At 45.8% G+C, this 26,472-nt stretch overlaps 1 protein-coding gene across 1 annotated transcript; it reads left to right on the forward strand.

Moving 5' to 3' along the window:
* The first annotated feature begins 1,180 nt into the window (after positions 1-1,180).
* On the forward strand, positions 1,181-25,432 carry LOC139341476 (sprouty-related, EVH1 domain-containing protein 2-like). The gene is made up of 6 exons (XM_070978026.1): positions 1,181-1,748; positions 15,252-15,444; positions 15,532-15,700; positions 16,067-16,131; positions 21,173-21,331; positions 21,487-25,432. The coding sequence occupies exons 1-6, from the start codon at positions 1,723-1,725 to the stop codon at positions 22,273-22,275; spliced, it is 1,401 nt and encodes a 466-aa protein (XP_070834127.1). The 5' UTR covers positions 1,181-1,722; the 3' UTR covers positions 22,276-25,432.
* The last annotated feature ends 1,040 nt before the right edge of the window (positions 25,433-26,472 follow it).

Here is a 26,472-nt window from a genome sequence, read left to right on the forward strand (position 1 = left end):
CAGCTGTGAAGGATGCTTTTGAATCTAGGATCCACTCAGTTGCTCCTTAATGAGATGCCACAATCACAATGTGCTGAGCTTCTCTCTAATCTCCTTTATCTTCTTGCAGTTGAATGCCTAATCAACACTGTTGTGGTAACAGAGTGTAAACCTTAAGCTCTAACAGGTGGGATGTATATTATCATATCATAACCTTTATTAGACTAATAACAACTACTAGAATGATATGTGCTAGTTTGTATTTTAAAAATAGAAATTACTGGCGCCACTGCAAAAACCAAAGGACTGCAGTACAATGATATTTTTGTAAGAATAAAAAAAAATAAAAATAAAGATAGATTGGTCAAAACCTTTACTCCAAGCATGTAGGGTGTGTGAAGCACCACCTGAGGGCGCTACAGGACCACAGTTTTACATTAAGACTTGCTGATTTTTCGCCCAGGCATGAACCTGAAAACAATGCTGGCGACTGTTTGCAGCAGGAACACAAATCTGGCAGCACTCAGCGAAAACAAAAGTGGCTAATCATCTAACTTCCACACACTTCAGGAGATCAATAGGTGTTAAAAAGCTAAATCCGCAGACCAGTTTACCTCTCAAAGACTGCACACAGCTGCTATGGATTACCTGGGAGTCTGTCACAGATACGGTGGTAAAAAGTTGACAAGATTAACCGGAAAATCCCTTTAATCTTTTTTGTTTCATCAGACATGCACCTGGAGTTTAAGACGGAAACCTTGTTCTTTCTTACAGACATTCAATACAATGATAATTCAATCTGTACTGTTTTATGAGCCAAATGGTTTTGATAACCAACTCCATGCACTGACTCTGCGATTTTCTGTGATATATAACTAATAAATAATCTATAATCTGCCTAATGCTCTGAGCAGCGACTTTTCAGTGATCGCCTCAGTGCGGTGTTTTCAATTTCCTATGGAATATCTGTAATATCCCGACAGGCACTTATTGGATTTTTATTGGAGAACAAAGGTGACATGTCCGGATTTGAAATCGTGGATCCGGAGAGGGGCCGGGGGGGGTCATTTATCAAAGGCCCCTACGGCTTGCAGCCATCGTGGGCCCTCCACCAAAATGTAGACCGACGTCACCGCTTCCGCCCTGCACCCCCTCCTCCTCCTCCTTCCCCTCTCTCCCTCCCCCTCCTCCCTCCCCCGGCGTCGTTGGAGCAGCTCGGCTGCCTGCAATCCAACATGGAGTAGAGAGAGATGGGGCTCTAGCGGGGCCACCCCTCAGTAACAACAGCGACGACGCGCTTTTTACGCACAACTGGAACCGGAGTCGTCGGTGAAAACATGCGCCTTAGGACTTAAAAACGGAGTGTGTGCCTTGCGTGTCCGTGTGTGTGCGTGCGTGTGTGTGTTTGGGGAGGGGGGGAGAGAAGAGAAGAGCTGGATTCGGCTACTAAACTGTCTGTATAGGCTACGTTACCTACTGAAGGCGATGGGGTATTAAAGTTATAGGAAAGGGGCATTTGCGATCCAGAAGAAACTGGGTGGCTCCGGGTGGGGGGGAAAGAGGGGAAAAGTGTGGAAAAGAAGACACAGCCAGTCGAAGGCAAGCCAAAGAGCCGACACTCGCACAAAGGCGCAGGGGGGATTTATGCGGAATTGGAGACAGAATCGGAGGAGCCGCGGAGAAAGAATGACGAGCGAAAAGTATGCAACCGCCGTGGTACATTACCTGAGGTGAAGCGAGAAAATGATAGAAGAAACACACCCAAACGAGTAAGTACTACGGCTCAAAGATTTCTCTGTCCGTATGTCTTTTTTCGCTTCTCCCAGTGCCTACAGGTTGGAGATGATCAGGGCAACTTGGTGGAATGTGCAGCCAAAAACTCCTCGTACAAAGCTGGCTTTCATGTATGCGTCGCCTCTTTTTTTTACATGTTATTCACTCGACGGGATTTGGTGCTTGATGCTGCTGTAAAGCAATGCATTGACAGTGCTGTAGAAGGGGGTTTTAGGGCCCCCACCTTGGTGTAGACTAGTCTCGAGAAGGCAAGAGAGAAAGAAGAGGAGTAGGAGGAGGAGGGGAATAAGCGTGGGTGGATCGGAAACATTTTCTGAAAGGATCTGAAGCGAGAGAGCAGGCCCTGTTGCAGCGTAACTTAGAAACTCAAACACGCCCCGAAGTTACACCTTTTCTAAATACACAAACAGCAGCGAGCTCACGCACCTCTTGTTTGTGCGTTGCTCAGTTAAATAAAAAGCAAAAGCCCGACGGCGTTTACAGAGCCAATTTCGCCTCGTTATTTGGCGACATCTGTATGTTTGCTCCCAACCAACCGAAGGGGGAAGTCTCACAGGATATGAGATATCCGATATGCCTCATCCGCCATCTCTTTCTCAATCGCCCTCATTTGCATAGCCTACCGCGCTCCATTCATAAAAAAAATACCGACTGTAAACGACGACTTGCCCTGAAAAAACACGCGTATGTTTCTCCTCCACTCGAGCCCCACAGACTCGTGTCTGTCGGTGTCTCTTTGGCGGATTGACCCGTGGATCGTGCTGTTGCGTCTTACGAAATGTAGCTAATATAGAGCCGTACAATGTGTAGGCCCACAGACCTGTTTATACGGCACCCACAGGCCTATATGGAAGCGCTTGAAGCTTAAAATTAGCTTGGCCGAGACGGAACCGAAGCTTAATGTGAATTACATTTAATACCGGGCAGGTGGCAGAGCGCTTATAGTCCTTATGTGAATGCTATTGTTAAAACCAACACGAATAGACCACCAGGTTTAACCACAGGGAGATTATAATAGTGCTTTTAAATGCACGCGAGCCTCTGCCAAAATCAATCTCTTTAAGGCTTAAATGGAAATGTGCAGACATAGGAACAGGCATGCCGGAATGACATTATTGGCTCCCAGTTTGCCTTTAACTCCATTAGCCTATATCGACAACTTCCCTGTCAGACTACACGGGGCTGTGCTCGGTAGGAATGCCTGCCTTGCAGATCTCTGTCGGCGGGCGGGGGTGGAAGGGCGAAGGGCACCGTAGGGGATGTTTGCGCTGCTGTGGCGTGACGCCGGCTCATTCATAAAAGCCCTCTAACCTTCAGCGCGTCCCCATTCATGCCTGCCGGCCGTACACGGCTCTACTGAGCCGGCGTACAGAGACTCTGCCTGTGTGTCCCACGGGCAGCCAGACAGGGACAGAGGAAGGCGCTGAACCCCAGTTGGTGCCTGTCATGTGTTAGCCGTAATGCTAATTAGCAGAATGTAATGCTAATCACGAGAGGCGCAAACTGGGGCTAGCTGCAGCCACGTAACTCTGGAGAACTGCTGTTAAAACTAACCTGAATTCAGTCTCAGGTGTCTTGTACCTTTTGAAACTGCTCAAACGCTCACAGTGTGCCTCCATGACAGTAGACATGTCTTTAGGGCCTTGTTCTGAGTCATATATTTCAAAGCAAACAGATGCGTTAACCCTGACTTTTTAACTGCCCATCACTTCCGGTCGGGGAAGCGTTTCTATGGTGATGATGTGTCGTTCTTTTCTCACCGCCTGATGTCCCGATTGGGCCACGCCCACGACGTCCTCAAAAATGGCCTTTTAATGAACAGAACAAACGCTTTTTGTCCTCAGATAATGTATTTGTACAAGAATTCAGTGACATTTGTTAGCAATGCATTTTAGCTGCACGAAAGTGCAATGCATATAAATTTGAAATACTTACGCTGAGCCTTGTTCGTCTTGTTAACTGAAGTTTCATTGGGAGTTCTCACTCAAATGTTCTCCTTATCTTTTCATTTTTATTAGCCAACAGTTATTTACTGTTGAATTAAACTGCCAACAAACTTTTATCAAACCTTTGCTCATTCATAAATATGAATGCATTTAGCGTAATCTTCTGTCATTGGCCTGCTCCTCTCACTTAGCTAGGCTAGCTAACAGTTAAAAGCCTATGATTTCTTAGCAGACCAGTTTTTTGAAGATACATTTACTGGTATTCATTTTGCATTTTACGGTTACAATTTCAACTGGAGTTCCCCGCAAATGTAAAATAATCTCTGTGAAATTATGATAGTAACCCTTTGGTACTTTCATGGTGCTTCATACAAAAGTGTTTATTGTCTTATTACTGGATAGAGTTGAATCGATGTGCAGTTATCTGCTGGTTTGTGTATTGTGGTTTTCTTATCAGAAATGATAGCCCATTATGGCATTAAGGCACGGCCAGGAGATAAAAGCCACACCTTCGTACCCTTTGTGTCAGGTTAAAAGGTGCAGTAGTATAGCTTTTTTCTAGTTATGTAGCCGGTGTCAAAGATTAGATATTTTGCTACCTCTCTTACTTCTTGAGGAGTTGTATGCATGCATGCTATGGAGACTGAGTCACATGCACACATTTGAACGCCTCACCTGCTCAGTGAAGTAATCAGATTTGATGTGTCAGTTTTGCCATCAGGAGGCAATGTGATTAGAGGCACGCACACATGCGCTCTGTTTGTGAGGGCCTTTTGTTAACTGCATGTCCTGAACTATAACCGTAGCCATCATGTCCGCAATTTGGAGGATGTGCCTCGTTGCCCCTGTCCTTCAGAGGACATTTATTGCCTTTTTATAGAAGTACAAGATCTCTCTTGCACACAGACACACACACACACACACACACACACACACACACACACACACACACACACACACACACACACACACACACACACACTGTAGAGTCACAACACAAGCAGAGGATGTATTGATCTGGTGTGTGCTGCTGCAGGGTCAGCATGTGCACAGTCAGTATTGGACAGGAGATGCCCAGTGACATTCAGCTAAGGTCAACGTAGCAACGAAATATAATCCATCCCTGAACAAAAAGCACTCATCAACTGGCAAACACAGCAGTGAGGAGTTAGCAGGTCTGCATGTTCCCTCAGCAGGACTGTTCTGTTCCTCATACATATATTTTTCTACGTTAGCAGCATTTGATATTGAGACAATAATAATCTTGACTGGTGTGGAATTTCGGGACAGTGGAAAAGTTCACCAATACAATGCATGATTTGGCAGAACAACTTGTACTAAATTGTAGATATTGCTGAAGCAGTTTTGATAAAGGAATAACCCCAGCTTTAGGTTCCTCGGACATATAAAACTAGATGTGTATTGAAAGGAATATACTTTTCCTTTTATACAGATTTTCCTTCAACCAGCTTCCTCTTTCACCAACATTTCCCACAATACAACAACAAGTTGTATAGTTGTTGATGTATGTGGATCGCAGTAAAGGCAACAGAGGGCTTTTTTGTACTCAAAGTGAGACATCAGATGCAACATGTGTTGAAGCTGCACTGCATGCTGCTTTATTGAGGCTGCTGGTGGTGTAGAAAATGGTCTTTCTGTCTGTCTGCTCTGTGGTTATTCTGAGGGACTGACCATGAAACCTGATGTTTCCTGTTGATGTTTTAGGCTGCTGAAATAGTTCCTATTGTCAGACTCTATTTGCAGCGAGCTGACATGTGTTTTATGTGTACAGTATATGCATACACTGTAAAAAAGGTACATAAATGTAACTATTCATAAGACAGTGGAACAAGACACAGAGATGGCCTTATTTAGCAGCTCACACACACACTTCTGTCGTCCGTTTAAGGTCAAAAGATCACATCATTTCAAAGATGAAAGAGAAAAGAGGAAACGGCACGGAGAAAGAACAGAAGGAAACATGACAATCTGCAGAAATAAGAGTAATATGACAAGCAAACTACAAAATAAAATAGGCACGGCCCTTTTCCAGTATTATCTTAAGCAACAGTCTGTTGTATCTCGATAAATGTAAGTGTGATGATGCTCAGTGTGCAGACCCACAGATAGAGCAATTAGCCTAATATGTAATTTTAGAAATAATAATATGTAATATGTAATTTTAGAAATATCACACTCAAGTGCACAAACATGTAATGCACACTCTCATACACACACACAAAGAGAATATTGATACATGCTCCATTCACAAATGAACTTCCTTTGCAGACCTTTTACATTTTTTTCTCTCTCTCTGTACTGCCCCTCCACACACACACACGCACGCACACACACACACACACACACACACACACACACACACACACACACACACACACACACACACACACACATCATGTGGAACAGATCCTTGTTCACAGTATTTCCTGTGTTTTACAGAGCAGCTCATCACTGGTTGCTATCCGGAGCCTTTATATAATGGCCCGAGCTGTTTATATCTGGAGACCAAACAATGAATGCGGATTGTTTGCCTGTTTTTTTTTTTTTTCTTTACTAATCTCTGCTCATCAGCTGACTGGATGACCAAGATTATAATAGCTTGAGTTTTTATTCAGTTCATTCAGGGTGTTTTCCCTGGTGGTTATTGAAGACTCAGATTCTTTTCAGCTCGTCAGTGAATGAACTCGGTGAACTTTCGCTTCTGCAGTAACCAGGACGCTCGGGTTAATTATCCTCTCCGATCTGTCCAAAAAGACACGAGATGAGAGGGGCCAGTGGCTTTTTTGATTGAGCTTATCTACTTCCACCAATCCCAGTTCTTCTCCAGACATGACATCTAAAGGAAAGGTGATCATTTTGTAGGACATTTTTGAATGTTCAGCGGGTTTATGTCTGATGACTTGACAGTATGTGAAACTGTTTTGCTGTGCAGGTTAAAGAGTTTATTCGTCCAACATACAAGTCAGTCTCAGCCCCCCCAGTCCTGGTTTATGTTTAATTACTCTTATACAACAGATCTTTGGTGAGCTCACCTACATGAAAGGGTTTATAATTGTGAAAAAGTTGCCTCACTTTCAAACAATACTCTCATATTGACTTTAAATACACAGATTCATGGTAATTTTAAGCTATTTCAGACAAATGCTTCTTGGAAACTGGATGTTTTCTTGTTAACATCTAATTACAACAACTCATAATGCAGAAAGACTACAGGCTATTTAAAAGTAACCACAAATAGCACCAGGAAACATTGTAGCCCGTTATGTGTAGTGGTAAATATACCAGAATATTTAGACTAGGGAAGCCCTAAGCGAACAGACTTTCTAGTGTTCATTATGCAAATCACTTTCAGTTGGTTTGGTGCCCTGGAGCTGGAGTACGAGCCGTCCATTTACAAGAAAAACCATTTGGTACCTGACAGTTTATGTAAACGAGGTCTTCCTGATCAAACACACCACGGTTGATGTTTTGACATATGTCAATCAAAGATGCAGAGAGATTAGAAATTAGAAAACTACTTATCACTTACATTTGACCCCCCGAGCGGTAAGCCTAACGCAGTATAAGAGGATATGAGACATTATAGAGGGTCTTGGTTGGCTTTTCGGTGGCTTTTAAGAGGTTTAGACCAATCAGCTTATTTTCAGAATGGTTTCTGCTGCGACTGAGCTGGAGGGGCTGTTGGATGACGTACTGGAACTACAACACAACTGGGCCCCAGACATCTGCACATTTGTTTTCGGACCAAACATATCCTGATTTTTTTGTCCGTATAGTTAGTCATTCATGATTGGACTTGATTCAGTGTCATTTTGAGACTTGTTTCCCTCCCTTTTGAAATATTTTTGATGTAATAAGTTTTTGTACTGCAGAGCTGACAACAATCTGCCCAGACAGCATTTTTTTCACCCGTTTTAAAATGATTAACTGCAGTGACGCTGTTTGGCGCCCACTGCAATAATCATGAATGCATCTGAACGCGCACTGTGATTGGTGGGTTGGGTGGCCTCTTTGACACACTCAAACTCACACCAGCAGCCTGAGTCTTGTGCTGCCCAGACATGTGAGCGTTCCATGTAACTACAGCTGATTGACAGAAAGCCGATCAAATTTCCCCCCCAGGAGCCTCCAGCGTCAATAGTTGTGAATGAACTCGCCTCACCCCGCCGCGCTCGCCCCTCACTCTGAAATGAAATATGAAAGCTAGAATGAAATTCTCCTCATTTTCACAATGTTGTTGGCTAAATCCTCATGTTGTATGCGGCTTGACGGGTTGCAGACCTTTGAATCGACTCCAGTGAGGTGCCTGATTCATCTGGCATCATGACATAAAACTGGTTTCTCAGTTGTAGAAGCATTCGATCTAATCAGAGCTGCATGCAGGACCGCTGTCAGGCGTTATTGAGCTGTGCGCCAGAATCACGGAGGATGAGCAATAACAACAATAGCGACCTCTCACAATAGACGCTGCTGTTGAGCCTGTTCTAAATCAAAAGATCTAAATCTAAATTAAAAGTACCAATTATGATACTTTTTGGTAGTTTAGTGCTTTGATGGTACTAAAGCGTCCAATGCCTCCTGCTTTGAAGGCATTTATTCGAAGTATTTTGGCATGACAATGCATGACTTATGATGGAAACAGAGTCTAACAAGTGGACAGCTGTCTGATATCAGGCAAGTACGTGACTAAAATGTCATGAAAATCAGCTCCAGCTCCATTTAAATCAGGAATACATTGACTACTAATATAAAACACCACAGAATTGCAGTATGTAAGGGATCCAGCACCGACTGTAATAAATGTGGAATAACAAATCATTCATGTGCATGTGATGTACACGAGCCTCGAATGTGTAGGTGTGTGTTTGTTTAGTGTTGTAACTTTTCAGCAGGATATCCAAATGAAAGGTAAAAAAATCACAATTCACAGGCTTTTTAGAAATGATTAAATGAATAATGTGGGCAATACAAGTTAAAAAAAAAAAAGAAGTAAGGCCGTATATATGCTAATAGTCTGAAGAACAGTCCTGATCGAGCACCTTCCAGTCACTTCCTGATATCTGCAGACAGGGCATGTGTGTGTGTGTGTGTGTGTGTGTGTGTGTGTGTGTGTGTGTGTGTGTGTGTGTGTGTGTGTGTGTGTGTGTGTGTGTGTGTGTGTGTGTGTGTGTGTGTGTGTGTGTGTGTGTGTGTGTCCACCCACAGACAGGGACAGGCCCTGTGCAGGGGTGTGTGTGTGTCTGTGTGTGTGGTTCTGTTGATCGGGCAGAGGCGCGGCCAGTCATGTCTTATCAGAGGAAGTATAGCCGCCCTTATCACACATGGCTGGGCTGCCCTCAGTGGCCCTTTTATCTGTCACACATGAGCTGGATTCCAGACCTGATAACCGGACCGCTTCCCCGCCCCCTTTACTGTTTTATTGCAGTATTGTTTCACACAGACCGCGTCAGGTATTAGCAGGGTCCAGCTCACTAAGTAGCTGCTCTAATAGTATATGAATGTATTTAAAAAGTTATTCTTTCCAGCAATTACTTTGCAGTGTTTTGATAGTGAATTCGGACAGAAGATGCTGACACAGGCAAATAAAATGAACGAATGGAACTGAAGAGTTCAGGGAACCTACAGATGTGCACTCCACCCACAGTTCATTTCCTCATTATGGCGCTGACGTGGTTGCAAGGTGTGGACCGGGCATGGAAATGAAGAGTATAGAATCGATGCTTCAAACACAGCAGTGCTGCAGTAAATGTGTGAAACACAGGAACCAGGAAGACCAATGAAGTAGAATTGTTTGTACTTCATTGACGCAGCAAAGGGAGACAAGTTAAAGTTAGTTAAGTTCTGTTAGACAGTGGGTGTTTGCTCATATTGTTTCTGCCAAGATAAAGAAAGACCACAGAACAAAAACTTGAATGTTTTGTCTCTTAAATTCTGGCTAGATCTTGTTAAAGCAGCTTTAATCAAAGCTAGTAATGATGAACTCATAGTGAATTATCACTTGACTTCTTCTCAGCTCTCCGGAGCTTTATTGTGTCTTTCAGCTCTTATCAGTGTTGTTGTTTTTTTTTTTAAGCTGTTTTCAGTGAACAAGCTCTAGAAGTCCACTGTTCGCCACCAGCCCAGCACCAGCAAGAGCAGACTGACAAAGTTAATAACTAGCTAGTGAACTTAATAGTGAGATATGTCCCTCAGGAGTCGGTGGAGGCCAAAACAGAGCTTAAAGGAAAGTGAATCTTGGACTTGTGTTTGCAAACTGACCTCAGACACGAGTCCAAATGAATGCTTCTGTTGCTCTGTGTCTGCTGGATGTTTGCTAACACGTTAGTCGCATCAATTTTACAAGGTGGTAATATATCAGTGCCCCCAAGTGGCCAGAAGCATGTATAATTAATAGTGCAGAGTTGTACCCAAAGTAAGGAGCACCTTTCTTTCCACCAGTACAAGTGGCTGTGAACATGGAGGTAGGGCACATACATCTGTGGGAGAAGGTAATGGCTGCAGTGTGCTCGATGAAACTGCTGATATGTTTGCTTGCCAGGCTGTTGAATTTGGTGCTGCCACAATATTGGAACTCAAACTTTATATTATTATACTGAATGGTGCTTTCAGTAGATGGAGGAGCTTGAGGGTCATGGTGGGACGATGTCAGCTGGCAGCAAGACACATTAAGAACACTCACAAGTCGCTGACCATCAGCAGGCAACAGTATATTGTGTTATAGAGGAAGAAGTTTGGCTGACAGCTTTAGTTTAGTGCCTGTTTAAGTAGTAGCAAGACACACCCAGCACCTTTGACCAGATGGCAGCAGCTCTGAAAAGGATGTGATGTATGAGTTACCTGCTCTTTCCTTATCAGCAAGGTGTTGACTTCCACCCTGTCTTCCTTCTAAACTGAGTCATGGCTCCACATTTGAACACTTTCCATCCTCACACCTCCTTAAAGAGACTGAAAAGTCCGTGCAGCCCGTGAACATGGCACGGCCTGAGTGTGTGATCATTGTAAAATCACCTGGGCCTTATTTTTGGTCAAATATGAAGCAATGTTTGGGAAAAGTGTGTATAAGGATGAAGTCGGCGTGTGTGAAATCCACACAAACAGGTGATTATAAATAGTGTATTTATAATCTTTTCTTAAAGTGGGCGCCACGCTCCTTTTTCAGCATTGCTACCTCGTGCTGCATTCGTGGGGACAGAATTAGATTCACAGCTCCCAAATGTATGTGTGTGTGTCTGTGTGTGTATTTGTGCCAGAATGTGTGGTCACTCCCAAGTGTATTAAAGTAGCGCGTTGCTGCTGGTTGTGGCTGTCTGTGTGTTCCAACCACAGATTACAGGGCCTGTCGGCAGACGGGGTGCTGTACATGGGTCACAAGACAGCCCAAAATGTGACAAGTTCATCTCAGAGAGCTGATAGCCGGTGTCGTGTGTCTTGAAGCACATGTGCTTATATAGCACAGAATTTGGTGTTATTTCTGTATGTGGGTGGACTGGATGTGTGGTTCCATATGTGAATGTGTCGTACATGTGTTCGAGTCATGTTAAACCGCTGCGGTACTTTGGTATAAAAGCAGCAATTTGGATTTTCACACCAAGTTTTTTCAGTGTCAAAGCGGCTCCAGAGGGAGAAATAATGTGACTGGTTTATTGTTTCACCATGCAAAATACAGCAGGCCGACGTTCACCTGCACAAAACCGATATTCAGTACAAACTGTGTTCAAACAGGAGTACAGCGTCTGTTTAGTGGTCTCTTGTTACAATATTTGTTGTCAGATAAGGCCAAGTGGTTAGCAAACCTTGCTAACGCCAACATCATCCAAACACAATACAGTATACACACACACACACGCACGCACGCACGCACACACGCACACAGCGAGGGAGATTATGAGGGTAATTTATCTGAACAACTAGCCCCAATTTTGCACCATTAGTCAGATTCAAATCTACTCTTTGAATCCATTTTGATTTCAATACGAGGTTGAAAAATGGTGCAAATCCAGAAATGTAGCACGCTGCTACCCAGAAAACACTGAACAGCAGCCATAGAATAACTTAATTGCTATAAAAAAGCTTGTTACCAAGCCTAGCTAGCATTAGCAGAGGCACTGTAGCCTCTAGCTAGCAGCTATAAGGTAAGCTAGTTTGCTAGCCTGACCCCCCAAGATCATGAAATCTTAGAAATAAAAACAGATCACAGACTTTGCAGTTTTGCATTTCTATAATCTCCTTTTTTTGCCATTCAAGTTTCCCTCGCGGCAAAGTAGAACCTGAAAGACTGTTTGCCTCCATATTTTGTGGTTTGACATGACAAATGAGATGATACCAGCCGCCTTCCTGTGGGCTATCACCAAACCTCCACTCTGTTATTGTGTGTCAGCAAATATTGGATCTCTAATGACTTAATTTGATGTCAAATGTTTGAAAATACTCACCGAAGTGGGTTTTTGGCGCTTGTGTCTTTAATGCATTAACACAAGAAACCTTTAATATCTGAATGGGAAAGTCTCATCTGGTGAAGTGCATTCAGTGGAAGTGTTTATTTTAGGTGTGTGTGTGTGCGTGTGTGTTTACATGAAAGCGCAGGGCTTGTGGGTGAATCTATAGCTGCTGTTCTGTACGAGCTGTTTGTCTGCTATCACTCAGTCAGTCTGTCATTCAGTCACTTTTATGAATGTGTGTGGGCGGGAGCTGGTGAACCAGTTTTGCCACCTGTGTGCGTGCGTGCATGAGTGTGTGTGTGTGTCTGTATGTGTGTGTGTGTATCAAATCCCGGGGACTGTCTGTAAGCTAATTATATAACAGCCCCTTCTCATTCACTCCCACTCGGCCTCTCTTTCTCCCCCCTCTCACTCTTCATCTTCATCCTGCCAACACACACCGACACACGCACACACACACACACACACCGACACCGACACACACACACACACACACACACACACACAGGGCACAGCATCGACGGAATACACAGAGGTACATCCTGTTATTGTCAGATCATTCATGTGGATTGTGACCGTGCTCATTGTGTCCCTGTGAGGGTGGTGGCTGTCATGCTAGTGCTTGAGAATGTCTTGTGTTTTAGCGTTCAGCCTCCATTGTACTGTCTCACGTTAGAAGTCACTGACGACTCAATCGACTGCGGAGGGAGTTTTTGTCGTGCATTGTGTTGTTCTGCTATATAGACCAAACTGGAGCGCCACTATCTGTCAGCTCGTGTGACGTCTGTCTGATCTCAGCTGGTTTTTCCTCTGTTGCATGCACACGCGCTAACTGGTGCGCAGCTGGAATAAGGCTGCTGCAGTCGAGGTGATAATTGTGTGGAGTCGAGCTGCTAACAGAGCTGCAACTAATGGTCATTTTCATTATCAATTCATCTGTTATTTTTTATGAAGTGATAATAATTAGTCTATAAAATGACAGAAAATGGTGAAAAATGCCCACCAGAGCCCAAGTTAACAACTTCAGATTGCTTGTTTAGTCCGAAGCCCAAACCCCAAAGACATTTACAGCAATATAAAACAGAGAAAAGAAGCAAATCCACACATTTCTAAAGTAGTGTCACAAACGGTGACCCAGATTTATTATTTCTGTGACGACTTGAGGTGGGGGCCGCACGGTGGCGCAGCAGGTAGTGCGCGTGCCTCACAGCAAGAAGGTTGCCGGTTCGATCCCCGGGTCAGGCGGGGCCTTTCTGTGTGAAGTTTGCATGTTCTTCCCGTGTATGCGTGGGTTCTCTCCGGGCACTCCGGCTTCCTCCCACAGACCAAAAACATGCTCATTAGGTTAATTGATGACTCTAAATTGTCCGTAGGTGTGAGTGTGAGTGTGGATGTTTGTCTGTCTTTGCATGTGGCCCTGCAATCGGCTGGCGACCGGTTCAGGGTGTACCCCGCCTCTCGCCCATTGTAGCTGGGATAGGCTCCAGCCCCCCGCAACCCCGAAAGGGATAGGCGGTATAGATAATGGATGGATGGACTTGAGGTGGAGAAACACACACTGTTCACATTTTAAGGGATAAGGGTCTTGGTAATGTATTATTTTAACACTGTCTTTATTAGACATTCAGCAAAGGTCCCTGGAAGCTACTGAACCGGGACATTACAATTATAAATTTAAAATACATTATTATATACTCGGCTGCTGGATGCTTCAATGAGAGACATTTTCACAAATAATCGCAGGGTCAAACCAGGAAAATGTCCAGCTGAGATGGTGAGCCAGGCAGACTATGACTCATCTCGTCTCATGATCAATTTAATTAGTAGACGACTGAACAACAGCCGCTTCTATGAAATACATGGCACTTATAATAATACGTTTTTCTGATGTTTAATCTTATTTTCCAGAATAACCCTCAAATCACTGATCAGAATTGTCATCGATTCACTTTCTGACTTTCTGATTGAATCATCGTCTCATGTTGAAATTCGCTTCCTGAGGAAGTTTTGAGCACTGCCAAAGAAAATACAACACAAAGCTACATTTTTATTAAAGCGTGTGTGCGCGTGTGTGCGCGTGTGTGTGCGTGTGTGTGTGTGTGTGTGTGTGTGTGTGTGTGTGTACGCTGACTTGTCCTGGTGCAACACCGCCCACCTCAGCACAGCGAGGACCAGGCAAAGTCGTGACTTGAGACGCCCTCAAACATTCTGCCGCCGTGTGAATCCAGCTCTATAATAAACTGCTGCGGCATTAACACACTTTGAGACTCTCGCCAGAAAAATTAAGACTAGATCGAGTTTGCAGGATAGTCAGTTGTTTACAAGTCGAGGCCGGGATGAGCCAGTACTCGCTGCCTGAGGAGGGATTTTTATTGTTTTTTTTTGTGTTTTCCTGTGGAAGGGAGTGGTTCTTTCTCTGAAACTGACATCTTCACTGATGCAAATCAAACTGTACCATGCTGTAACAAGATAAAAACTTCACCAGATTATCAATTCAGCTGTTTATTTAACCAGCTGACAATGCAACAGAATCGAAAGGTTTAAGTGTACCACGCAGTCAGAAGGTGGTGCAGATCTTTGCTGAGGTTGTGAAATGCTCCTGAATGTAGATTGAAAGCTCCTGTGCTCCTCTTAACACTTTCATTTTCAGCTGACGTGTTGACTGCCATCACTCACAGTCATCTTGAAGTGAAGAATGTAGCTGATGCAAAGTATTTTGAAGTAGAGTTACATGGAAACGAGATACAGTATCCAGTTTGGCAAAATACTCTTGCAGATGAAATGCTGCTGGTGGCATTTTAGACGAGGCAACGCCTGCATTTAGCTGTGCACAGCGATGAACATGGCAGTGATAGATAACAAACCTTTGAAGAGGGGCAGGAACATGTGTCAGGCTGTGTTCATTCAGAGGCTTGGTTTTTCCATAAAGAGGTGGAATGATTTAATTCATTGCTTTAAAGTTTCAAGGTGTTTTCTGCCTCCAAAAAAATGACGTTATCACAGATTCATGTGCGTCATCGCTGTCTCCATATAGTGAGCATAGAGAAATGATTATTCCCGTCTCTCTACGCAGTGACAGCTACATCGTGCGTGTAAAAGCGGTGGTGATGACGCGGGACGACTCGAGCGGCGGCTGGCTGGCCCAGGACGGCGGAGCTCTCACCAGGGTTGGGGTGTGCCGCCTCCTGCCCCCAGAGCTTGCACCCGTGCCGGCCTCCAGCTTTTCCCAGTTCCTCATCCGTGGGGAGCGGCTGCGAGACAAACAGGTAAAACACGAACATTAACGAAGGCACGGCAAACTTCCTTTAAGGATAAGATGCAGAACGTTCGGCTGATATGTGTTGCATGAACAGGTGATCCTGGACTGTCCGCTGAGGAAGGACCTCGTGTACACCATAGCAACGCCCACGTTTCACCATTGGAAGGTGGAGGACAGGAAGTGTGGCCTGTCCTTCCAGAGTCCAGCTGACGCCAGAGCGTTCGACAGGGGGGTACGGAAAGCCATCGAGGACCTGGCTGAAGGTACGCTGTGCTGCCTTACAACTACTGAGACGTGTTCATCAGCAGACTCAGACTGGACTCAGACTCCTGACAGGGGAGCTGTGTTCAAATCACAAAGCTGTGTGCTGTTTTCAGTCACAGCAGAATATCAGCAACAGCTTTCAAAGGTAGAAAGAGAAATGAGTGAATTCTTCAGCTCCACTGAAAATCTGCATGGAGCTTTAAACTCACTGAGGTTTATTTGACCTGAGTGACGACACATAGGACTCCCAGATGTTCCTCTACCACTGTAACATCTGCTCGGCTGCCGTCAATGTGTCGTCTTGTTCCGAGTCTCAGCGAGGTGTTGGGATGAGTTAAAGGCTGATCCTGTTTCCCTCTCTGCAGGCTCCACCACCTCCTCTACAGCACTCCAGAACGAGGGCGAACTGGGTGACGACGACGTCTTTACTGTAAGCATGTTTCCTACGTTCACATCCTCATCTGTGTGCTTCATCTGATGAAACAGGGTGAAATAACGTAGTCTGAAGGACATTAACTCAGATGACACACTCAAGAAGGTTTTCTCATTCAAGTGGATGGCAATAATTAACTTTTCTTTCATTCAGTTTTCACTTTTCTGCACTTTAGTTCAGCTAGAAAACAGCTCAGTGCTTCTGTTTCCCAGAGGGAATCAAAATTAATGTGGTTGGTTGTCTCCAGGCTGTCGCTCCTGTGCATCAAAACAGCTGCATAAAGTTGAATTCATCTAAATTTGATTGGGACTATTTGAGTCACATGTCCACTTGGCACCTTAAACAACACATTTTCCTGGTTCAGTCCTGTTAAGGTACAGACTCCAGTGAATGTTGTCTTGGTGGTTGCAGTCCTTCCAGTCTGTGGCTCAGTTTCTACCAGTTCAGCATCTCCAGTCTGTATCTAATCAGCTTTTCAGAGTCGTCATTGAAAAGATGTACTGCTGGTTCTGGTACACTCTGATCGGCTACTCAGCCAAAACCCCAAAGGAGTCTTCTGCATCCAAAAATCTCAAGTCTTTGTTTTATCAAACAACATTCAGAACATTTAGAACAAAGTGTGTGTTTGAACTCCAGGCTTCGCTCCAGACACCCCCCACCCCACCCCACCCCGGTCACATATACCTGCCATAGTACAAGAACCGTGTGTGTGTTTGTGTGTCACAGCCTCTCTGCCTTAAGTTAGCATGAACAACCCCCTCCCCCCACTCTGTAACTTGACACCAGGAGCAGCAGGCAGGGTCACAAGGTCACTTCCTGTATCCCACCACCTCGCTCTCTCCTGGTGACCCGCTCCCTCCTCCTTCGCCCGCCCTCTCCACCCTCCCAGTTGAAAAAGAGAGTCGCCACCAAACTAGCAGCTAGCAGCTGTTTCCCAGCTTAGTGCGGGCCGGTGATTTACGAGAGGAAGTGCCTCGTGGTTCATCTTTGACTCGAGCTGTCTGTATGGGCCAAGACTAATAGGTGCTCTGCTGGGAGTGTACAGCCACCACAGAGACACATACAAACACATGAGGAGGGGTGGAGGGGAGGGTACAGCGCTGTCAGAGGGTGGAGCAATTCCTGAAATGGAGCATCGGGTTTTCAGGAAAGCTTTCAGTGCTACAAATCCAAGGCAAGTTCTTGGGATTGTTGCTTAAAAAGCTTCCAGATTCGCTCAAAATGAGACTCAGCTGTTCCATTTCAGTTAAAGCTCCATAGAAGCTCATATTAAAACACATAGCAGTAAATAAAAACAGCCAGCAGACCTGCACATACATTCTTCTCCTGCATGTGGGGAATTACTGGCCTGTCGTCTCCATTTGTAATCCAAAAACCACAGAGGAAAGGCCAAACAAACTGGAGCCTGGCATTTTTCAGTCTGTGTTTAAGCTGTCTCATTATACGTGTCTGATACAGGTGGAGTTAGCACTGTGAAGCTTACCTTTGCACAGGTGTAGTCGGTGCAAGGTGTTCTGCTTGTGGGAGAAGGAAAAAAATAATTTCTCTCTTTGAATGCGTCAGTCATCTGCTCCCATACAATGCCCCGTGGGAAGATTGAAAGCATCGCCAGACCTTTGCACGTGTGTGGTTATGCATTAGATGAAGCAAGATTGTGGCTTTTGGTCTCAGTTTTGATGCAGATGCGGTTTGAGTGTCAGTTTTAGGGCTGTACAGAACTCTACTCTCCACAGCTGTTAGCATGTTAAACCCCGGGTACCGCAAACTGTGCCGGACTCACAGGAAAAAGTTTGGGCGATGATCAGCAACGGGCCAACCAAGCAACGCCAAGCCTGTCAGCTTGGTGTCCATTTTTCTCTGTATGTCTTCTCATTTCTGCTCTCCTCCACCTGATGGTCCTCGATCCTCAAAACACACACACCTTAACAACGTCTCTACAACCACATGCACGGGACATGTTGATGGGTTCGGTTCTGCTCGCTCCGCCCGTGCTAATGACCTTTCCTAAAGTTAGCGCTGGCGGCAGAGTTTGCGAGGCGAGCTGTCGTGGACAGGGGAAATGCTGCAGCAGATTTACAGCCTTTGGGAGGACGGGGGAGTATGGTGGGGGGGGGCAGCGGAGCTGGGGTGAGCTGGGATGGACATACTTCCCGAAATTATTCCTCGTTCGCCAAACCTAAACTTAACCCAACCCTTCCTCTGTCCCTCCCTTCAGCACGTCTCCTCGCTCTGTCTCTATTTTGGCTCATTCACAACAGGGGGAGTGAAAGCTATTGAAGCAATTCTGGGCTCATCCCAGGAGAGCGAGACGGGCCTGTTGAAGGATGAATCCTCCCGAGCTTTGAGTCGGGACATGTTTTGTGTCAGAAAATAACTTGAAATGCCCTCTGTCCAGCCTTGGGCCAGAATATATAGAGGGAGGATGTCCAGAAATATAAACTCTCCCCCTCAACTCCTCTCCGGCTCTCCGTCCTCTTGTGCAGTTTGAGCTCGCAGCAGAAAGTCTGGTCTGTGTTTTGAATTAGTCGCAGCCGTGGAGGCCAGAGCCGGACTGGTTTTTAACCGTATCGGCTCCTCCCCCGGTAATGTCTTCTCCAGGGGGGCGGGGCCCGGAGCGGAGGCAGCATGTTATGTTATTTTTGGCCGGCTGCTCTGAGGGCTTTGTAAGAAAGCTGGGGGAAATTCTCAGCATGGCGGTATCCATGTGGGGAGCAGGATATAATAGGGATAGCTTCAGCAGACAGACAGACAGACAGACAGACACACACACACACACACACACACACACACACACACACACACACACCAGATCTGGGTCATATAACTCTGGCAAATAATTTATAGCGTTGGTTTTAGGCTGGTTGGAGGGCCAGATTTTGACACGTGAGGTTAAAATTTAGTCAGTTTCATAAAGTTTGATTTCTGGAGTGGCGTTTTACCGGTCAGTGACTCGTGTCAAGCATACAGTAGTTCTGTTTGGATTGATTGTAGGTTGGACAGCAAATTACAAAGATTTCAATTCATTTGAGACTTAATTGGCAGGTATAGAATTAAGAGCTCCCCACTGACCCCAATGATGGATGTAACCATTTTCTGTTGTTTGGTTGGACTCAGCACCTTGACGAACCTTTTCAGGGACGTCGGTCCACCGCTTTGGTCCAGACTGTTGGATGGAGCTAATTGGATGACATGGTTTGGGATTAACTGGAGACATTCATGGTCCTCGGATGATTGATCCCCCTGACTTTTCCTGTTCAACCACAGTCCCAAAAACTTTTTTTTGGGAACATGCTCGAGCCTCCTCTGGTTGAATTCACTTTAATCACTTTGGTGTTCTATCATCAGGTTGAAATGTCAATATGCAAAATACTTCATGGTTCATGATCAAATCCCAGCAAAAATAATGACATCCCCACCAGTCTCAGCTGTACTTTGTGCTATTTAGCAAATGTTAGCTTCAAAAAGGCTCTGTTGCCATGCTAGCGTTAGCATTTGACTCAAAGCAGCGTGTCTAAGTACAGCCTCACAAAGCTGCTTGCATGGCTGCGGAGTCTTGTTTCATCAGAGGCATACTGTACATTGCGAGCAATCTGGGGTTCGGCGTCTTGCTCAAGGACACTTCAACACTTGTGCATGAAGACGGGGGTTCGAACCACCAACCCGACCATCCATAGCCGGCATGTGCTACCAGTTTCTGGGGCATTTTCATTTTGTGTCTGTCAAGTGTTGAAGAGAAGTGGGAACATTTGCAGAGATGGAGTGGAGCATCTCATCCTTTCTGAGCTTGTCAGGTGGAATTGTTTTTTTATGGAATGAAATCACATCATGATGGAAAGAAGGAAGCACAGACGTCTCATCGCTGCTGCGAGCCGCTGGCCAAAGATGACCGTGTAAAATTCAGCCATGGCCAAACTTTTCTTTGGCGGACAAGCTTGTTGACCTTTGATACAAGTTTCTGTGGCTCTGTCGACTTCTGGGGACGAGCCATGCGAAACTCAAAGGGAAATCAAACAAACGCAGCAAGTGATTTTGAAACATAGCTTCTTTTTTTTAACAGAACAAGCTATCATTGAGTTACAAAAGAGCCCGTGAGCTCAGCGTATCTCAGACGGTCCACTCATCGCGGTCCTGAAACGATCAAGCCAGATCGTCTTCTCACACAAAAACACCTGCACCCCTTTCAGCCACATCAGGAATATCTCTAAGTGCACAGGCGATGAGACCTCATGCCCGGCCTGTCAGCTGGTGCATTGCTCTGCCCCCAGCGTGCCTGTCTGAAATCTGTCCGTCTGAGGCTGCACGGCAGCGGCCCGGCTGTCTAGTGTCTGGCCAAGGTTTGAGTTGGAGCGGAGCCCTGACAGCCTTTAGCGGAAAGGGGACAGGAAAGTGTTCACACACACACACACACACAAACACACAGCGGTGGAAAAGCGTGAAGGAAAGGTGGAATGTGTAGAAAGTGAGATTCATCCAACTTCTGTAATGTGAGGATTTAACACTGCTTCTGTTTTTATGTATGTTTCACCCTTCCATCACTGAGGGTAAACTAAATGATGTCGCCGGGTCAGATGAAGTCCGTCACAGGTCTTCCTGCACATGCTAACACAGCGAACAATAACTGTTGGGCTTACTTGACCACCTCGCCTCTCCAAATGCCAAATACGGTAACCTTATTAACCAGAAATGTTCTAAATAGATGGGATCACCATAGAAACATATTTTCTCCACCTGTGTAAGTGGCTGATTGAATTTTAAACCTGATTTAATTTTCGGTTTGATGGTTGCCGCAGAGCTTTTCTTCGTGGCTGCGGTGGATGTTTTAAGGTGGATGTTGTTAATAATAGTTGGACTCGCACGCACTGATCCACAGCGGCTCAAAAAACAGAGCTCACACTTCCTGTTTTCCAATCAGAGCTGCGCCGAGGCTTCCTGTTTTTGTTTGTCCAATCGTGGCGTCCTCCTGTACTCGCTGTTTGTTTGGTGCATCCAATGGGAGCGCAGCTTTCAGCCCGCATCCTGTGTTTGTTTGTCCCCTCAGAACACCACAGACAGCTCATCCAACTCCTCCCAGAAACTGGAGAGCTCTCTGCAGCCGCTCGAGTCCTCGCCCCTTCCGCAGAGACACAAGTGCATGCTGGGACATCGCCATGACCTCCACGACCCCTACCGGCTCTCAGACCACTACTTCTTGGACCAGGTGAGACAGTGAATGTCCAGAGTGCAGGACCGGGTGCTCTGAGACCTGTTTGTCATGATTTTGAAATAAAATTCACGGTTGACAGCTCATCTGAACACACAGTTGGTTTGTTCACTGCCAGCAGGGTTTAAGTTTCACTCTGTCTCTCTCCTCAGCCGTTGTCTCGGCTTCCCCGTCATGTCACCTTCCAGGAGGACGAGGAAATCGTCCGGATCAACCCTCGGGAGCGCAGCTGGGAGCGAACCACCAAGCGTCATCACGGACGGCCGTCGGATCGCTCCTGGCTCACGGGCTACGAGGACTACCGCCACGCCACTGTGCGTGACAAATTCATCCAAATGGACGACTCTGAGTCCTACGTCCACTTTGCCAAGACGGAGGCGCAGAAGGACGACTACTCCTACCCGCTGGCACCGGCCCTGTCGCCCTCAGACTCTGACCCCGCCCTCGGACCCTTGGTCAGTAAGGGCCACGGCAGCTCGTATCGCCAAGGCTTCTCCTCTGTGGTGTGCTCCCAGCCCCGCTCCTTCCTCCCGAGCTCCTCCCCGTCCACCAATGGGGGAAAGGGGCGGAAGGAGGACGGGGTGGAGCGCGCTCAGTGCGAGCACTGCGGCGAGGCCTTTTACGTCTCCGACAACCGGAGAGGCCGGTGCCAGGACGCGCCAGACCCTGTGCGGGCGTGCATCCGGCGGGTCAGCTGCATGTGGCTGGCAGACACAATGCTCTACCACTGCATGTCAGACCCAGAGGGGGACTACTCGGACCCCTGCTCCTGCGACGGGGCCGAGGGCAGCGGGGGAGGCCGGCTCGGCTCGCGCTGGCTAGCTCTGCTCGGCCTGTCTCTGGTGGCGCCCTGCCTCTGCCTCTACCCGCCTCTCCACGCTTGCCACCGGGCGGGGCTCAGGTGCGGCTGCTGCGGGGGCCGACACAAGGCCCTGAGCTGAGCGGCCTCTCGGAGGAAACCGCAAAAACCCAACGCAAGCACAGGGAAAGGGAAGGATGGGGAAATACACAGAGGGGACAAGTGGTCACGGCTGCTCGCTCTCTTGCCTTGGTTTCTCTGGGTTTCTCTACAAATTCCAGACACTGAAATAAGCCAAAAAAAAAAAACAGTTGGTGCATTTTCTGAACGGCCTGGGAAGATAAGCTCCCCCTTACGGCAGACAGTTCTCTCAGCTCTCCGCGTGGCCATTTCATGCTCTGTTTCTGGTGAGAGAGCACTCTTTTTCAGGGGGCCTTTTTTTTTATAGCTGACCTATATGTCATGTATCACATATGCAGGTACTTTATACTTTGTACACTGACTCGGCGTCAAAGAACTTGAATTGTTTCTTTGTTCTGGTTTTTTCTCTCTCTTTTGATGTACGCGTGGCCATTTTGTTTATATTCTATTCCAATATCAGGCCCGCTCAACTCCAGCTACAAGAGAAATCAGACACTACACCTCTTTGCGTGTGTGTGCGAGTGTGTGTATGTTCGTGTGTGTGTGTGTGTGTGTGTGTGGATAGTACATGTGCCTGCTTCCAGCGTGCGCAGAGGCCTTTTGTTGTCTGTACTGCAGCTTATAGTAAAGCTCATGTATATAGTCTACATAGCTCTCCACCTTCGACATCTTTGTTCACTGAAACAAACGTGGTACTCATCTTAATCTTCTAATAGCCCAAAGATTCGTGTTTTTATCCTATTTATTTTCTCACTGAATTGATCTACCAGCAAAAGGATGCTGGGTTGTGATTTACTCACGCAATGGGGCGGTGCTTCGCGTCACGCTTCGACACTCGAGCGTCCGTCTCCCTGCTCCTTTCACGTTATTTCAAACAGTGCCTGAACTCTCGCCTAAACCAGGAAACTATCCAGTCAGTTTTTTGGCTTGTTGTTCCTCGCTCTCTGCAGAAGCTCACTCAGCAGTGTCACGTGAAGAACTGAAAAATCAATCAGAGATGCCGTCGGAGTCGGTGCCCGTTATGCCTTAAAATGTGGAGCGTCGCTCCGAGCGTCACCCCCATCCCTCCGAAGATGTCTGCTCGAATGAAAAGCGTGAGCGTGGTTACAGCTCCAAGCAATCAGCCTCTCCATGACTCTTTTAAACTTAGTGGAAACTATTTTTGTAATGAAAAGCAACTCTTAAAAAGGTTCTCATCAAGTGTGCTTGCGATGTACAATCAGCTCCCCTCTTTAAGCGTTAGTGGAGCCCACCAGTCACGTATGTGGAACAGCAAATCCAAAACTGGTGATTTGAGTGAAATTAGCTAAGAATTGTGTTTAAAATGATTTAAAACCTCATATTTCTCCGCAGCAATGCACGTTTTAAAATCTCATTTCTGGTGAAAATTAGTATAAAACCTTTTTCTGCTTTTTGACATGTACAAAGTCACTGCAGCAATGCAGCGAGCCTCACATTGATGAAAGAACATGTCGTTGTTGAGTTGTAAAGGGATTAACGGGACACTTTGGGAAATATTTCGCTAGGAGGTATGAGTTATGTGTGTTAGATGAAGCCAACCCGCAGCCCGGAGGCACTTAGCTTAGCTTAGCATGAACACTGGAAGCAGGGAAATCTTGCTAGGCTCCATCTAAAGGAAACAAAATCCACCTATCAGCACCCCTGAAGCTCACTGAAACAGCATATTGTCCTTTAATCTGTTCAAAATCTGAAGTGTAAAAACAACAAGTTGTGTTTTCACGCAGGTTACAGGAGGAACCATTTCCTAGCCTCCCAGCGACTTCCTGGAATCTCCGCCTGTTTCTTTGCTTTCTTTTATTTTACCTTTGGCTCTCATCACGCGAGTATTTCCCAAAGTATCAAACTGTTCCTTTAAGGCCAGATTATTTTTGTGTAAATGGGAGATGAACATGAGAGACGTCTCGCTGAGCCCAGTTACATGTGACTGGCGTGCGCTGTCCTTCTGTCCTGCCGCGCTTTTGTTGCCTCCTCGCCAGATTTGGCACACTGTCGTGCCCACGAAGAGTCAGGCGTTGGGCTCGACTGAAATGAGGTAGAAACAGTTGAAGTCCGGTCATTCAGGGTCACGGTGGGCGTGTGTACACATTCAGGTGGGGGAAGAAAACAAAAACGCCGCCATCTGAGTGACACTTCAGCCGGCCGGCCTCGCACCGACAGCGCAACACTAAACCGGTAAACCGTCTGGGTGCTTTAAGCTTTGTCTCAGCCCGGTCGACCGCAGCATTGGGGATGTGACTGGGAACACAATAAGCTTTTAAAAATACGAAAGAGAAGCAGGACATCAGCGAGGTCCCATTGGAAAAGAACGGGAGTCCGAAAAACAGCTGAAATCCTGGAAACAAACATCCATCCCTGATTGTTTTGCCAAGGAAATGTCACTTACTGTAGTTGAAATGCAGAATGCCTGAGGATGTCCTTTTTCCTTCCCTGGTTGTGTCTGTTTCATACATCCTGTCCTGTACCAGTGCGTCCTTGGTGTGTGTGTTTGAGTGTGTGTGTGTGCGCGTGTGTGTTTTTAACCCACATCCCTTTCCCCTCTCCTGCTCCTTGATCCGAAGCCACTGGGATCAGCTGAATATGCTATCAAGTAGTAAGACCTATCCAGTAGAATCAGATCCTTCGATGATGGGATGCACCAGGGACAGGGCCAATCAGATTGGACAGTGTGTGCGTGTGTGTGTGTCTGTCAGTGTGTGTGTCTGTCAGCGTGTGTGTGTGTGAGCGTTAAGTCTTTTCTTTCTCCGTCTCGTCTGGTGTTTGAGTGTGTTCTCTCATGTCAGAGCCATTTACAAGTGCCTGAACGCATCCTCTTTATCTCCTTGTGTATTTAAATTGAAAAATTAAAGAAACGACTCCCTGTAATGAATTAGACCCATTTTTTACGCTTAGTATTTTTACCTCTGTAAAAAAAAGAGCAAAAATTATATTATATATATCAAGTGTATGTTGTACATTTTTATTTCCATTTTGTTTTTTTTTAAATAACTGTTTCTAACATGTACGATGGATGTAGCTCTTGCTTTCGAGAAGGAACAGGAAGTACTTTGTAGATACTGAAGGGTGGCCAGGTCTGTGAGAAAACTAAAGTGAAATGTGTGTCTTACCTTCCGCCTCCAATAAAATGAGAGAAAACAGTGAAACCAAAAGCGAGTCTGCTGCTTAATTGTACTCTCGCACTGAAGGTACTTCCCATAAGTATCTACTGTAAAACAAAGAAGGCCCGTGCATTTCCTTTCTGCAACGAGGCGCAGCATCTCTGCAGCACGCGTCATCATTTGCCTCAGTTCTTTCCCTTTTAGTCGTGTTTTCTATCAGTGCATCAGAAACTCTTTAAAAGAATAAATGCATCAAAGGATTTCTGCAAATGGAAACTGATGATAAAAACATAAAAATGTAAGGAATCAGAAACAGAAGGAATTTGCTCTCATGCTAGCCCCCCCTGTGAGGCTGTACTTAGACACCCTAGTGCTAAATGCTAAAAGCTGAATGCTACTGTCAGCATGTTAACATGGTGATGTTCAGCAGGTATTATGTTTACCATGTGCAGCATCTTAGCTTAGTGTCTTAGCATGCTAGCTTTTTCCAGCTAGCGCTAAAAGTGTCTTTAGTTTTGCAGGTACTGGAGAGAGTCAGATGTTGATTTGTTGATGGGGAATAAGTCATGGGGGGTGGGGGTGGGGGTGGGGGGGTGTCACCATGTCTGCAGGAGAACATCCTCAGGAGAACACGAATGCAACGTCAACCCAAATTTAGCATTTTCACATTCAATTCATGCAGCAAAGCCAATCTAAGATAGCTGTTTTAAATGTGGTTAAGTGCATTTTTTGGGGAATTATTCAGCATCTAAAATGGTTTATTGAAAGCATGTTTGAACAAGAACAGACTCAAACATTCAACAGATACTTTGAAGCCACATATGAAGTCCCTAAACAGGTTTTTTAAAACAAACACAGAATCTTTAGAGGGAGATCGGACGTCACCAAAGACTTCACGAGGAGGCCTGCAGTTTCTAATGTTTGAAGAACGTCTGCAGTGCGATGCACAAAACTCTTAGTGGAGTCTTTAACGGGAGGAAGCACAAAGAAAATAACCTCGACTTAGTACACCCTGCTCCACTCTCCTCAAGATGTCTTTCCCCTGCTGCCTCCCTCCTCAGCAGGAACATGTGATAGCCATC

Source organism: Chaetodon trifascialis, chromosome 13 (genome assembly GCF_039877785.1).
Source record: "Chaetodon trifascialis isolate fChaTrf1 chromosome 13, fChaTrf1.hap1, whole genome shotgun sequence".
Classification (NCBI taxonomy): Eukaryota; Metazoa; Chordata; class Actinopteri; order Chaetodontiformes; family Chaetodontidae; genus Chaetodon; species Chaetodon trifascialis.

Bases quoted from the DNA above. Each gene is read 5' to 3' on its own strand.
- LOC139341476 (XM_070978026.1), top strand. From the start codon at position 1,723: ATGATAGAAGAAACACACCCAAACGA. The intron at 1,749-15,251 runs GTAAGTACTACG...CTCTCTACGCAG, and splicing joins GAAGAAACACACCCAAACGA to TGACAGCTACATCGTGCGTG. The intron at 16,132-21,172 runs GTAAGCATGTTT...TTGTCCCCTCAG, and splicing joins GTGACGACGACGTCTTTACT to AACACCACAGACAGCTCATC.